Source organism: Melanotaenia boesemani, chromosome 1, assembly GCF_017639745.1.
Source record: "Melanotaenia boesemani isolate fMelBoe1 chromosome 1, fMelBoe1.pri, whole genome shotgun sequence".
In the NCBI taxonomy this organism is placed as follows: Eukaryota; Metazoa; Chordata; class Actinopteri; order Atheriniformes; family Melanotaeniidae; genus Melanotaenia; species Melanotaenia boesemani.
In genome coordinates, this window is record NC_055682.1 from 24320717 (window position 1) to 24335876 (window position 15160).

The following is a 15160-nucleotide window of genomic DNA, read 5'->3' on the forward strand; positions in this document are numbered from 1 at the left end:
TGGCCTTGATCCTGACACAAAGGCACCTGCTGGGATGAGACAGAGGTTATTCAGCAAATTCAACATACCACAAATATATAAAATGTGTTTGATTAAAAAGAAATACAACATTCTAAATAAGTTCTTCAGAAGTCTGAGTTTGAGTTTACAAGACTGCTTGCAGGCATCGCAGTGTCATCTGATTCCAGCAAGTGCTTTAGTTTTCTGATGACAATGTATCAAAGCTTGTAAAAAAAGATGGCTTGTGCATACATTCCCAGTCATTCAATATTCAACAATTATATAGTCTGAGTTTATATATATAATTATACAATTATATTATTATATATATCTGAGTCGCCAGTGATATGAACATGTACATGGAGCACCTAATACCCCTGATTTAGATAATATTGTTATGATTATGTCTTCAATGTGGAAAAATTCCATATTACTATCATCCTTAACACTAAAGACTAGCAGAAAACATCCAGGTATGTAAACACAAGGCTTTTAGTCTTTCTTTTATGGATAATTTATGGATAACAATAGCAATTTTGGACAAATAACATATAGAATGTCTAAACATTTTTGGCTCCTCACCTCACTGATATTATTTAACATAGATAGGTTTGGTTCCTATGATGTTCTGGGTAGTCCTAACAACCCATTGCAGAGCTTCCAGTCTTCCACGTCTCAGGCCAGTTGTGATACTTCTACTTAGGATGCTCTTTAATTCAAGAACTTGGTGGTGGCATTCAGCCTTCTCAGGTCTCCTTATCATATGCAACATGATGACATAGTTAAAGTTTAGAAAATTCCCAGTTTGAAAAAAAAGAAGTTGGGATGCTGTATAAAATAGAAATAAAAAAAAATGCAGTCATTTTAAAAACTCATAAACCTCCCAACAGAACAGCAAAACATGTTGTATCAAACACTGAAAGTGAGACTTCATGTTGAATTTGATGGTGTAACAGCATCTCAAAACAATCGGGACAGATTCAGTTTTATGTGTAGCAGCCCCAACATCACTCAGCTGTAGAAATGTTTTTATTAATTTCTAATAATCCGGGAACTAAGCAGACCAGTTTCTGGACCCTTCTGGAGAGGAATGCGATCCAATTCTTATGTGATAAAGGATTCTAGTTGCTCAACAGTTCTGGGTCTTCTTTGTCTATCTTGATGTTTCATGAGACACCACATGTTTTTAGTTGGTAAGAAGTCTGGACTGCAGGTCCAGCTTGGAATATACAAGGCCTTCCCTAAAAAAGATAAGCATATTTTGTTCTAAAACCTGTATAAATCAGTATTGATGATACCTTTGCATCTTTCTAGTTTGACAGGCAGTAATTCACCCCTAACAGCAGAGATCTCTCTTTACTTTAGACGATGTGGCACACATAATTTCCAAAAAAGAATCCCGGCACATCAGGTCCTGTTTTGGATTAGTGACCTGTCCAGGGCGAACCCTGCCTCTTGCCTGATAGCAGTTGGGATAGGTTCCAGCCCCCTTTGGACCAGACTTTGATTTGATTGAAGATATAGAAAATTGATGGATTGATCGTAGCATATAATTTTTAAGGTAATTTTTATTTTCTGTATTAATGCATGTAAAATTTGTTGCACAAGTCATTTCAGTATGGTTTGTCCTGATATTATATATAACCTTAAATTATCTTTAGATGGGTGCAGCCATGATATTGACAAGCAAATCAGTGATGGCTTCAATGGGGGGAAAAAAATCCATCAGACTGAATCACAAGCAAGTAATGCAGACTTTTTGTTGACGTCAATAACATTCCTGTTTTCTTTTTATTTACATTTTTTAAGAAGATTTTCTGCATGTGATAATTTTTTACATGCTCTGTTTACACATATTCTCACATGCGATCCAGGAGCATTTACTGACTTAAATTAATACCCAAGCAATGGATATTGTGGGTTTGCTGATGGAGGGTAGAGAATAAAATCAACAAGAAGTGGACTGTGTGTGTGTGTGTGTGTGTGTGTGTGTGTGTGTGTGTGTGTGTGTGTGTGTGTGTGTGTGTGTGTGTGTGTGTTTGTGTGTGTGTGGAACATCACAGGAGCAGTGTTGAGCCTGACACAAAAGCCACGGACTTATCGTTCTCTCTGTGCTCTGCTTCTTATCGCCCTCTGATATGCCACACTTTGAAGAGCGCTGAGTTGATATGGGATTATTAAAAAACTGGCAACTGTTATTTTCTTTCTGAATCCTTATCCCAAGAGGAATGTGTTGTTTATAGCAGTTTGTTTTTAAGAGTTTCTTTTATGTTTAAATTAGCAACACCCAATGATGGCCAACATGTTCATCTCACAGTGCACTTGCGAAGGTTACTGAAATCAACACAGGAAGACAGAAGAATATAGTTTTGCCTGAGTTATATTGTCAGTTGTATCAGTATCCAAAAGTCCGCAGACAAATAAGGGAAATGATTAAACGTGACACCACATTGCTGTTGGGTTTGTTATCATCTTGTTTTTATGCCCACTTTAGAAAAGTGAAGGAACAGGCTTTTTTTGTGCTCCTGTCAGCACATCCAAACACCACCTGTTGCTCTCTGGTCTCCTGCAGACTGTTTTGATAATCATTTCACAGCCGTTTTAATACTGACTATCAATTTGTTTAGAAATGCAAACAAATCATGTTACTTTAAATCAGCAATTTCATGACTCAAAATAAAAACTGATGTGCAACCCGTCTATCTTCATGCAATTGCATAAATACAGATGTTTATTAAAATAGGAAATAAATAAATAAAATAAAATAGCTTATTTCTCAAAAGTTCTGGGTATTTTATCATGAATTTTCCTGGCCAAAACATACCCTTCTCAAATTCCCTCTTAGTCACTATGCTGCAGAAATGTCAGACTTGTGTATTTCTTGTTAAGGGTCAGAGGCAGTATTGACCATTTCCCTTTTTCTGCAAAGTGATGTTGTTTTAAACTCTGAGTTAACCAGAGATTGATCTAAAGAATGAGTGTATTTGGGGGCTGCCATTCGTCTTAGGCCCTGAAGGGGTTGTTTTCTCCCGGCCCTGTCACCTTTGATGAATCCCCGCTAAAGACTCCTCTGTGGAAGGCACGGCCAGCATTTGCCTTGGCTCAGAGGCGCTGCATTTCCTTTTTTCTCCCTCTGTTTTTTTGGAAAGATACTTTTAACTGTGCCACAACCTTTTGTCCATGAAGTACATTAGTTTAGTTTGTATTTGTTTGTGATGGGTGGACCACAGAGGATTTTTAGAGTTGTTTTGGGAGAAATTAATTTTACTCGTAACTATTTTCAAATCGGCTACGTGGACATCCTGTGAATGTTAGGATGTTCCTCAGGGATGAGACTGCCTTTGCACTTGTTTATTTCCAGGAATAGAATCAGTTAGACTGCACTTAATCGTCTCTGTAGTCACAAACCTCCCAGAAAGATCTGTGTGTAACTTTTAGGGGAGTTTGTAAGGTTATGACCACTGTAATGGATGCCATCAGAACTGCTCAGACAATCCCTTTCGCTGTACAAAACTGTCTGATAACACAACACATATTAAGTGTGTTTTGAAGAACTTGTGTTTGAAATTTAGCAACAGTGACAGTCAACAACGATCTGTGTCGAGCCACTTCAGCACTTTGCCAGCTGATTTCATCACTCTTACAGTGACTTCCCTAGCTGTGTCGCTTCTTTTTTTTTCATTGTCCGCTACAAGTGCCCCTCCCCCTAGACACCACTTCTTTTTAAGTTGATTTAGGGGTCAGCAGTGTTCAGCAGAATCCTAAACTATATTCCAGATGGTGATGACAGACACTGTTTATACTCTTCATCTGCTCAACACCATCCCCAGCCTTATACGTGTATAAATTTGTGGTGAAATTTTAACAGCAGTTGGAAATTTGTCCATAAATGTATTAAATCTCAGTGTCAAAGCTCATCCAAAAGAAGAGTTGAGAAAATTCTTTGAAACAACAAAGAGCATGAGGCTTTTGTTCCTGTTACATTTGTTCTTGTTCATGTCCACTGAATATTAAGCAATTGGCAGTTTCTCACACACTGTCCCTCTCAATAATACTATCAGCAGCATGAGCATTTTCTTGCACTTTCCATGAAATTGTTGTGTACTTTAGCAGAGGCGACAAAGCAGTCCAACAGCACCATACTGATCTCTTTTTTTTCTTATGGGAGTCATATCATACCATTAAATGCCAATCATGCACTACATTCCCAAACAGGTCTTCCTCAGTTTTCTCTGGCCTCTGAACATTTTAACAAAAATACTTTATACTTTTCTTTCAGTAGGGGTGTCTTCCATGGCTTCCACTTATGAAGCTCCTCTTGGTTCAGAGTGTGTGCACTGTATACACTTTCAGACAGACACTGTCTGTCGGTTCTGGTTTCAGCTCCATTTCCTTTCTGGAGTCTCAGAACTTTGGTGCTTTCTGGCAAACCAGTCAGCGTTCACACCAATTTAACTGGAACCAAAGTGGGAGGACTTTATTCCATGAAAGTAAATGCAATCATCTTAGAAATTAGGTCCTGAAAGTCATCAAGCTTAATTTTAACCTAAGTTTTCCCAAAATAAACAATATATGCAGAGTCAATTTCTTGGTTTAATCTGTTTGCAGCATAAATTTAATTGTAATTGTGTACAGGATGAATTAATGTTCATATTTCTTATTACATTATATGAATACATTTTTGCTTTCACTGTTGGATAAGTTTGCATGTTATATTTTAAATGGTATTCTAAAGTATCTCCATATATTTCAGGGAGTTAAATAATCCAGATTATATTTGTAAACTGTAAAGGGAAGTGCATTATTAAGTTGAAAGGCAATAACACATTAACTTAAATCCATGTTCCCTAAAATTATAAATAAAATAACACTGAAAAGCCTCATATGAAGTACCAAAGTTTCAGGGTTACAGTGGCCTCATCCAAGGCTGTAACTGAACATTACACATCAAAATAAGCAATGTTATATTTTGCTCTGGAAAAGAACATTTATTTGTAACATAATATAATCTTTCAAGCATATTTTTATAAAAAAGGGGAAGTGGAGTGTTGATCTGACAAATATATTGTGAAAAGATCCACAACAGCTGTCCTGATTTTATGAGCTTATTGAAGCTGCTGCATTCCTATGTAGTTTCACTTTGAGCTGTGCTCAAGTTAAGGTCAAAACCCCTGTGTCTTAATGATTCACACACACACACACACACACACACACACACACACACACACACACACACACACACACACACACACACACACACACACACACACACACACACACACACACACACACACACACACAAACTCCTCTACTGATAAATAATTATCCTTTTGTGTGATGTGGCTGTGCTCCAAAGCTGTGCGCTTTGTGGGAGCTACCTTTAGCAAAGCAGTCCTAAATGGGAAAATAAAGAGCATATTATCATTATTATTATTTACATTTTTACATTTCAAGTCACAATTGTTCTCTAATGTGTATAATAAAACCAGCAGTGTTGTTTGCTGAGCATCAACAGAAGAAAAAAATCCTCAGAATAGCTGGGGTAAAATAAAAAAACAAACCCATGCACCTGCAGAAATGCTTCACTAGTAAACAATGCAATGGGCTTCTTTTTTAGCTTCTGACAGATTTTTTTATTCTTCTCTTTTCTTTCTTCCAGATTGTCACTTTTCCCAGTTAGTAACTTATTTTAAAAACACGTTTCCGAGAAGAGATTAGTCAGAGGAGTCTGAAAATTATGTCTGATGATAAAACCATGACAGAGGGGCTCATGTCAGAAGTGTAAAGATAACCCAAGTTTTTAGTTTTTGAAGTGCATGTTTAAAGGATTTTGTTAAGTTTGAATTACATGTTTGATTTCCATTAAACAGTTCGTTCACATTTCAAAACTTTTCTCTATACATACTGGAGACTTTGAATTGACCTAAAACATTTTATGACTAAATTATGTGTGAAAACATAGATAACACGATTAATAAGAATAAAAACACTGTTTATACTGTGTTATGATGTCCCTCATTTACAGAATTACTCATGTACACTTACTTGCTCAAGAGGAGCAACACTTCAACCCAAACAAACAACACACTCTAATGCAACTTTAACATTAGTCAGAATCACTCAGATGTGCAGCTTGTACTGGCTGTTGCAAAGCAAAAGAGTCATCCTCTTCTCAGCATGTCTTGCTCCTCCCCCTGCTCTGAGTTATGCAGTATTTCAGCCTTCTGGAGAATAAGGGGAGTCAGACATTATAGAGAAAGAGCAACCAGGCACAGTGAACCTCACAGATTCTCATCCTAAATTTTCGACAGGTACCCCCGGAACTTCACACTTGGCATCCAGATTTTGGTCATCAGTTAATTTCATTGTTCTCTCCATCACATAAAGCAGGGAAGATGGCTCCTGTAGTGTGAGCATTCATGTTTGTTTTTGCAGGAGACTTGGCTTCATGCTACTTGTATCCTCAGATAGTATACTTTTTTTTTTCTTTTTCTTTTTAAAGCCGTCTTAGGAGTTTATTACTGTCTGACGTTTTAATTTTCCAGCTGTGTGTTTTACTGGAGTACAATAATTTTTGTTTGGACTGTCTTAAAGTGTATTCACTAATGCTGACTGAGACGTGTGGAGCCATGTCAGTGGGGTCAGATGTTCGCGATCTGACCCTCTTATCACCAGTACCTCCTGTGCCATCCTTACCAGGAGCAGGTGGTGGATGTGGGATGTCTGTTGGTGGTGGCCAATGGACTCAGTTGCTGGACCTCCATCCTGGCTCACCCTATAACTCCCTGAACTCTCACCCCTCCCTCATCAAGCAGGAGCCAGGCTGGGGAACCGCTGACCCAGTAGATGACCCTCACTGTGGACTCGGGGCCTTCACTGTGCATTTCTCTGGCCAGTTCACAGGACCCGGCCCTTGTCGGGTCGGCACCTTTGGAGAGCCAACTGCAAGTCAAACAAGGATGTTTCCCAACGGAGCCTACCTGCCCTCCTGTGTGGACAGCCCCCCTGCTCCCAGGAACCAGGGTAAGCATGTATTACCAGTCCCACCTCTGTCTTCTCTCATAAGCTTCATGCTGGAGTTGTTAAACATGAAAGCTTTTGTGAACAGCTATTATCATTCACCAATAATATCAAGCCAAGATTTCTACACTTCCTGTTGAAAGTTTTCTTGTTGTAGCTCCATGCTGTCAATACTGTGTCTGAGCAGGATGTTATGTGCTGAACTAGGTCATTCTGGATTACAACAAATGTCACAGCATCTATTCCGGGGTTCAATTTACACTGTAGTCATATTACAAAAAAATGACTTAGAAAATGCACATATGAAGTATATTATTACTGCATGAAAAGCTGGGAACATATTTTAATTTAACGGATGAATTAAAAGTAACCAGCTAAAAGCAGCCATCATTAAATGATCTACAATGTTAAAATTTCTTAGTTTTGAGGTTAGTGTTGTTTTATATTTTACAAGTAACTTAAAAAAGCCTCTCACTCATTGAGTGTGAGTCAAAAAGAACCTTTTCACCTCAACTCCTGAGTTAAGCTACAAAACAACTTTCTCTGTTAAAATGAGAAGGGAAAAACATTTTTTTTCTTTATTCGAAAAGCAACAAGACTTAATGTAATCTAAATTTATAAAGTGTACTTCAGCTGTTATTATGTAAAGTCCCAGACTTTGGCATGACATTTTCTTCATTAAGATGAAGTGTCTGCCTTACTGCTACCTCCATTGCTTGGGTTTAAGCCTGTGGGTCTACTAATGTGACTGCCAGCGTGTGCAGAAGTGATCTGTTTGCTCAGTGGAAAGTTGTTTCTGGTGAAGTGATAAAATAGAAAATATAGCGTTCTGCAAGCTGCAGGAATTTGAGTTGATGAGTAATTTTTCTAAGAAACTTTGTAACATACCACTTGGGCCTGACTCTGGATATGGCACACTATTTGTGTGCATATAAAATAAACAGCTTCTTTTCAAACCTGTCATGTGTGTTGCTATAGACTGCTCAGAAATAATTGGAATTAGTTTAGCAACAACCGTATTTTAGTTTTGTTAAATGTAAATCATAACCCCTAAATCTTCTTTGTTTTTTTAACTAAACATATTCTGCAGTAGCTCATTTTCAGTCTGTCTGCCGTCAGTTTGCCAAATTTCTTTTTCCACCTGCCATAAATATTGCAACCGCAAGGCCAAGGATAGATAGGGGAAAAGGAACATGTTACAAGGGAAGAATATTTTATGTTGTGATGAATGTCTCCACATGGCACTAAGAGCAACTACTGGGGGGAAATTGATTACTGATCAGCTGCAAAAAAACTTTAACTGTGATAATACAGTCATAAGAGGGTGAATAAGGTAAAATAACATAACTTTATGTCTGGTGTTTTTCTCTCAGGTTATGGAGCAGTGGGTTTAGACAGCAATCCCAGTTATGGTCACACACCATCTCACCACACCCCTCAGCTCTCCAGTCTGTCCTTCAGGCACGAGGACACGCTGTCACCGCCAAACAACATAGGTAACTGTCTGCACCCTGACGTGTTTTCACTAAATTGATTCACAGACTGGAAAACTGTTGTGTCTTAGCAAGGTTATATAAGTAACCCATCATTTTTCATATCAAAACACTATCGCTAACATCCATTTTCCTTCATTTCTCTTCATATCTGTCTGCACACACATTCATATCCGCAGGCACACATAAACAAAGTCTTCCTTAATGACTTTGGAAATTACAACTTGAGGAAATAGCTTTATGTGACTCTGTTGGAATGTCAAAAACTGTCTAGGGACCAGTAAACTATATGAACCAGAAAAGCACCAGTATTTCTCATTGACCTCCATGCGAAGAGGAGCTATGTGTGCCACTGAAATTAACTAATTAATTCATTCATTGTACATAAATATTTCACTGTATATGTGTGTCCCAAGAAAAGCAAACCTAAAATATAAATGAATATTTTTTAAATCTATTATATGCCCAAAAAGATGGTCTTATTTTTAATAAATAAAAAAATTTAGTTATTAAGCTGTTGTGGGATAATGTGCAGCACAGAAAATCAATGAGCAATGATTTTATAACTGAGTTTTTGCAGAAGCAGTCTCTCTAACCAAAAGTGCTTTAGATGAACTACTTCTTGTATTTTTTGTGTTTACATAAACTAACTGAGAATCAATGTTTCATACAATAAGGTAGACAAATAAGGCATTGTGAATGTGTCAGCTTTCCCATCTTTCTGTTTTGATTAAGAGAAAATGCTTACATACAAGCTGATTATGTAAATAACTAACAATTGTGGCCTTATTTTGACAATTTTTATATTTTCTTCTGCTTAGTTGACCAGCAATACCCAGCGCCTAATCCCATGTTTGGTTGTCACAATCCTTCAGAATCTTGTCCAAGCAGCCAAGCTCTGCTGCTGAGAAACTACAACAGGTATAATCACTTCTCCTTGCATGCATTTAATTCTCCTATATTTGACACACTCCACCTTGAATCCCCCTTCCACACAATTCCACTCTGCCTCAAAGTTTGTCAGATGCTTTCCACTTACACCACTTGCTGGTAATTCTTAGAAGTGTGAACTCTCTCTGATCCCACGTTTAGCTTTGCATTCTCATCGACACTGTCTGGTTTGTGAATACTCGTTTGTTCTGAGGTTAAGTGCTGCCCACTGGTGCTCAGCAGGCCAAAACAAACACAGAGTGATGTACTGCTGATGTATCTGAGTCCACCCCGAGGAAAAATGAGGAGACAAGTAAAAGAGACATGTTCAGTGAAAGTGAGGACTGTGCGATGGGAGAGGAAGCTGGAAATCTGCTTATTTGAACATCCAAATGTGCCTTCAACTTGTTTTCATTTTGATGTAAAACATCTCAAACAGTAAATTAGGATGAAATTCTTTAAATGCCGGCTTGAGATGTTGTTGGAGAAAAGGAACATGTGCAACCCAAATACTGGGACAGCAGCTGATAAGCGGAGGGAAGACTGTGCTGGTGTTGGAGCTCATGGCATGAACTGGAAACACTCAAACAAACAGAAACATGCACACGCACGTACATGCTGATACACACAGTGTATATATGTCAGATATCAGTGAGCCTTTCCACAGTTTAACATTGTTCAGAGCTGATTAGCGAACCATCACGAGCCTTCCCTCAAGGACTTCTCAAGGAATGCCGTCCAGAATTCCCCCAAAACTGTTTCCCGCCATTAATGATGCCGAGGACAGAGTGATGTCATGCTCTGCTCCAGGGTGTACTAGGCACGGAGACACTCACCCCCACAGATCACAGAACCACATCCTTAAGTGTATGCGTTTCTGTGTTTGTGTGTAAGTGTGCCAAGGTAAAGACTGGCTCAGTGCCTGTGTTTTTAATGAGGCCAGAGAGGAGACTGGTGGGTGGATAGGATGTGTTAATAAGCCAACCATGTGGATTTCCCCTAAATGCAACATCTTCATTTTCCCTACAAGGGAAGAGAAATGGGAAGAGGAACCTAAATGTTACCTCTCATTTTTTGATTGTAAGATTCCCAAATAATAAAACCAAAAAAAATTGATCAGGTTCATGAACCTTCTTTACATTAGTTCATTATGTTTTTCCCCCTTAAAAAGTCACAATCCAACTGAAACAGAAAAACATCTTATTTTATGTTTTACTCAGCGATAACCTGTACCAAATGGCATCTCAGCTGGAATGCGTCACATGGAACCAAATGAATACCCTGGCGTCTTCTGTGAAGAGGTGAACCTTTTTTTCCCTCTATTTAATTTTCAGTTTTTTTAAATAACATGCTGTATTTTTCAGTTTTGACAAGTGTTTGTGTGGTTGTGCTGAGCATGGGGAGGAGGAAAAGGAGGAGGATTAGACCAGATGGCTGTTGGCCTACTGCCTAGGGAAAACAGGGCAAGAAGAACAGCTCAATCATGTTTTGTACTTCCACTGTATGCTATAAGGTTTTAGGCTCACCTCTTGAAGAAGTATTGCTTCTTTGAGATTTTTCATAACAATAACAAGTTCTTTTTTTTTTTTTTTTACTGGATGCAGAATTGTTGCCGTGGTTTGGTAACATCTTTTAATACTGACCAAGCAACACATGAACAATCATCATTTTCTGTCTCAGATGTGCTTAAATTCTGTTTGGCAGCTATCACATGTAACATGGCCTTTTCCTTACTCCTGTTTCTTAGTCCTTTCTGCATGAGTGGGAGAATCTCTTACATAAAATAACAACAGTTATGTTTTTAGCAAAGACCGCTCATGTAGGCCATAACTGCAAATGGGAAGCTGAGTGAGGAACATGTTTTATTTGAGGTTATGTTGAATTTAAGTCAGAAATACTGCTTTAGTTTTATATAATAGATCAAATCCGCTTGAAAACGTGCACCTTTTTTGCCTGTGGTACAGATTCACTTAACCTGTGTTTTTATTATCATGTAATTATTTCACTAGTGGCCATGCAACCAGTTATGACAGTGACCCTGCAGCCACTACCACACCTATGCTTGTCAGCGCTCAGTACCACATACACACTCACGGTGTCTTCAGAGGACTTCAGGTCAGTCAGATAATTCAAAATCAGTAATGCATGTGTAATAAATTAGTATGTAAATGAAAATTTTGACTATGCTCTGCTCTGTTCTTGTCTTTACCAAAGGATGTCAGACGGGTACCTACTGTAGCTCCTCCAGTTGCAAGGTCCTCAGAGCCTGGCGAGAAGCGTCCTTTCATGTGTATGTATCCCGGCTGCAGCAAGAGATACTTTAAACTGTCACATCTGCAGATGCATGGTCGGAAACACACAGGTGAGAAAAATAAGAAGATTTCCTACTTTCTTCTTTTCAGACCTAATTGTAATGATGAAGACATGGTATGGGGTATTATTTTGCAGGAGAGAAGCCTTACCAGTGTGATGTCACAGAATGTGGACGCAGATTCTCTCGCTCAGACCAGTTAAAGCGACACCAGCGGAGGCACACAGGTACACTTAGTAATTGTATTTGCGTAGGGAGCCAGTCTTTTCTGAAATGCGTCCATTGGTCATAGTTCATGTAGAAAGAAACCATCTATTATTATCTTTGAAAAATATGCAGCCTCTAGCGGTTGTGAGAAGACCTGCCTTTAAAATGTGAATATAAATGCTTTTCACAAGGGTGACATTGACATTGTAATAGTTACAACCTTACTTGGTATGGTTTTGTGACATTAGACATCAGACTTTAAACTGTAGAAGACCACAGTGATTCTGAGCATCAGTCATAAAATGCATCATGAAGAGGAAAAAACATACATATAAGTCACACTTATTCAGAAAATGTATTTCACAAAATCTATGACCAAGAACAAACATTTATTCTGAAAGGGCAAGTGAATAAACTACAACAGGCTGAAAAGGTATCCGGTGTCAATTTCTGAACAACTCCACCAAATTCTGCTAAATTACTAGTAGCACCTGACTATAAGTAGCAGGGCCAGCCAGACTATGAAGGAAAGTGCGACTTATAGCCCGGAAAATACAGTATGTGTTTTATGTGTTGTATGTTTTAGGCCTGACCATGTTTGTTTTCCCGACAGTGAATAAGTGCTTTAGATTTCTAACCCTAACCAATGGTTTTTATTGTATAAACTCAACCAGGAAAGGACAACATTTTGCATAACATGATGTGTTTACATGTAACCAAGGTCACCAGCTAAATGACGCCCATGAACGTGACAATCATGCAGACTGAATAATATATGCCTCTAATAGTTTTTTTTTTAATGGGAATTTTGATGCTGTGTTTCTAAAGTAGCTTGGAACTAACACACTACTACATCTGATTGCAAGCTTTTCACATTATTCTACTGTTCTTTAAAACTGTATAGAAAATGAGGAAGAGGATATTCAGTCAGCTGCAAGCTGCACTAGCAGGCCCCAGAATCTACGCACCTTTAAAATATGTTGTGTAATTTTCACATTAAAATGTCATTTTTGTACACTTTCAACTAATCTGAAAGAACATATCTTTAAAAAAATTTAAATCACAAAACTAAAACAATAGTGTATATGACTGTACTGTCTAATTAGACATATCCATGTTATGAAGCTGTAAAAATATTTAAGTTTTTAAAGCGCCAGTCTTTATAATCATACATTTAAAAAGTTTATCCTCTCTGCTCACTTTTTTTCATCCATGTCTCCAACAACCACGGTCATCTACGTGTAGGAGTGAAGCCCTTTCAGTGTGAGACCTGCCAGAGAAAGTTCTCACGGTCAGATCATCTGAAGACACACACCCGGACTCATACAGGTAAAACAAGTGCGTATACCTTTTATTTTCTTCCTTTCCATCTTTTTCCCCAGGGGATTGTTTTAAAATTGACTTTAGTTTTTTCATAGCATGACATAAGCTGTTCTTCTAAAGCAATGTTTCCCCTTGTTTTTCTTTGTTTCTCCCCTCTTTGTCAGGTGAGAAGCCTTTTACCTGCCACTGGTCCAACTGTCAAAAGAAGTTTGCCCGCTCTGACGAGCTGGTACGCCACCACAGCATGCACCAAAGGAACCTGACAAAGCTGCAGCCTGCCATCTGAGCAGAGAGAGGAGGAGGAGGATGAAGAGGAAGGTGACAATATGTTGTGCCAGCTAGTAGCGAAAGACGCCTGGAGCCTGGTCAGCAGTTATGGTGCCTTGCCAGACTCGCTGAAGTGGTGAACACAGCTGATGCCTGCCTCAGTCAGACAGATGATGTCAGGAAAAGAGACTCACTGAGGACCCACGAGATTTTTAAGATGCACTTCAACCATTACTTGACATGGTTTTGTGACATTAGACCTCAGACTTTTAGAGGGTAGAATACCACAGCGATTCTGAGCCAAGAATAGATTTTTTATGCAAGAAGAAGAAAGCGTTGATTCACTATTTTAGATATTTTTGTACACGTGCACTGGCTTCTTTTTTGATTGTTAACATTGCCTCACTATGAAAATGTGCTGGACTTTGCCAACTGGATTAAGGAAATTGACAATATGTAGCTTTTTCCCACTAAGTTGAGAATTTATTTTGTTTTGAGGAATGTCAACATTTCTATATTCTCAAAGTACACAATACTCATCAAACTGCTTTGTATATATGTGGTCTGTTTGCTTCCCATTAAAGACATTCCTTTGCTATTTTATGTTATTTTCATGTTAATTCATACAATTAAAAAATGGTGAAAGTTTGTACTTTTGTGGCTGAGAGACAAAAGAGGTGTGGGTGTTGTCAGGTTAAGAGGCCACCTATAAGATGTGGTGGTGTATGAGGGGGATGACAGACAGTAAAACAGCACCCCTCTGTAACTGTGACAGGGTGCAGGTCTCACCTTTCTAAATCTTGAACACACATCTTCATAACCAGGAACATCTGGAGCCTAATAAATCTTATTAAAAAAATACACATACCTCAGTGTCAGCAGGCTGTACTCCACTGGCTGCCCCTTTTTGCAAAGGGTGGGGCCCAAAATTCACACATGCACACACGCACGTTCCTATTATAAATCAAAGCCTCCAGTTTGAATGGCACTTTACATGTTTGAGCCACATGGTGGCAGTGTTAGCCTGTTCGGATCAGCACACGAGACTGGAGCTGTGGTGTGTGCTGGACTGTGACTCACGCTGCTCATGATTTACCACCTCAGAGTTCATGTTCACTTTACTCATGCCCTTAGTGGTACTGAGCATCCACAATATATATGGTAATGTATATGAAAGTGAGAAACAAGAGGGCATGTTCAGACTATACCTGGGTCCATCAAATATACATGATGTGGATGGAGTTGTGTGTTGACTCGTGTACAAGACTATAAAAGATGAGATGATTCAGCTGCTGCAGGTATGTTAATAAAATATGACTCAGTGTGGGCTGAAAGAGCTGTTGTACAGCTCTGTGGGCTAATTTATCATGTATTTGGAAGAGCAATGTAAAGCTGCACATACAAGCTTAGGAGCTCTATAGTGGTGTTTTCAAGTTCATGAACTGTAACATTTATGAATAAATATTACTTCAAATATCATTGTATTTTCATCACAAGTCTTAAAAAAAAGAAAACTAGAACCAAATCAAACAAATGAAGCAAAAATACTGGACTTGATAATCCATTTATTGATAAAAACATCTGCTTTTAATATTTGTAAATGTATTTA

General features: G+C 38.4%; 1 protein-coding gene across 5 annotated transcripts in view; it reads left to right on the top strand.

Annotated features, from left to right (window-relative positions):
- wt1b (WT1 transcription factor b) overlaps window positions 1–14273 on the top strand; it is a 31310-nt gene extending 17037 nt beyond the window's left edge. The window contains exons 3-11 of one of the 5 annotated variants that reach the window (XM_041985472.1): window positions 6270–7023; window positions 8394–8516; window positions 9335–9434; window positions 10664–10744; window positions 11453–11558; window positions 11658–11805; window positions 11892–11981; window positions 13207–13299; window positions 13449–14272. In XM_041985472.1, coding sequence (XP_041841406.1) covers window positions 6606–7023; window positions 8394–8516; window positions 9335–9434; window positions 10664–10744; window positions 11453–11558; window positions 11658–11805; window positions 11892–11981; window positions 13207–13299; window positions 13449–13570 — 1281 coding nt within the window. In that variant the 5' untranslated portion in view covers window positions 6270–6605 and the 3' untranslated portion in view covers window positions 13571–14272. Of the gene's footprint in view, window positions 1–6233; window positions 7024–8393; window positions 8517–9334; window positions 9435–10663; window positions 10745–11452; window positions 11559–11657; window positions 11806–11891; window positions 11982–13206; window positions 13300–13448 lie in introns of those variants that run through there. The other 4 variants (XM_041985480.1, XM_041985463.1, XM_041985495.1 and 1 more) reach the window with 4 other exon arrangements.
- The last annotated feature ends 887 nt before the right edge of the window (window positions 14274–15160 follow it).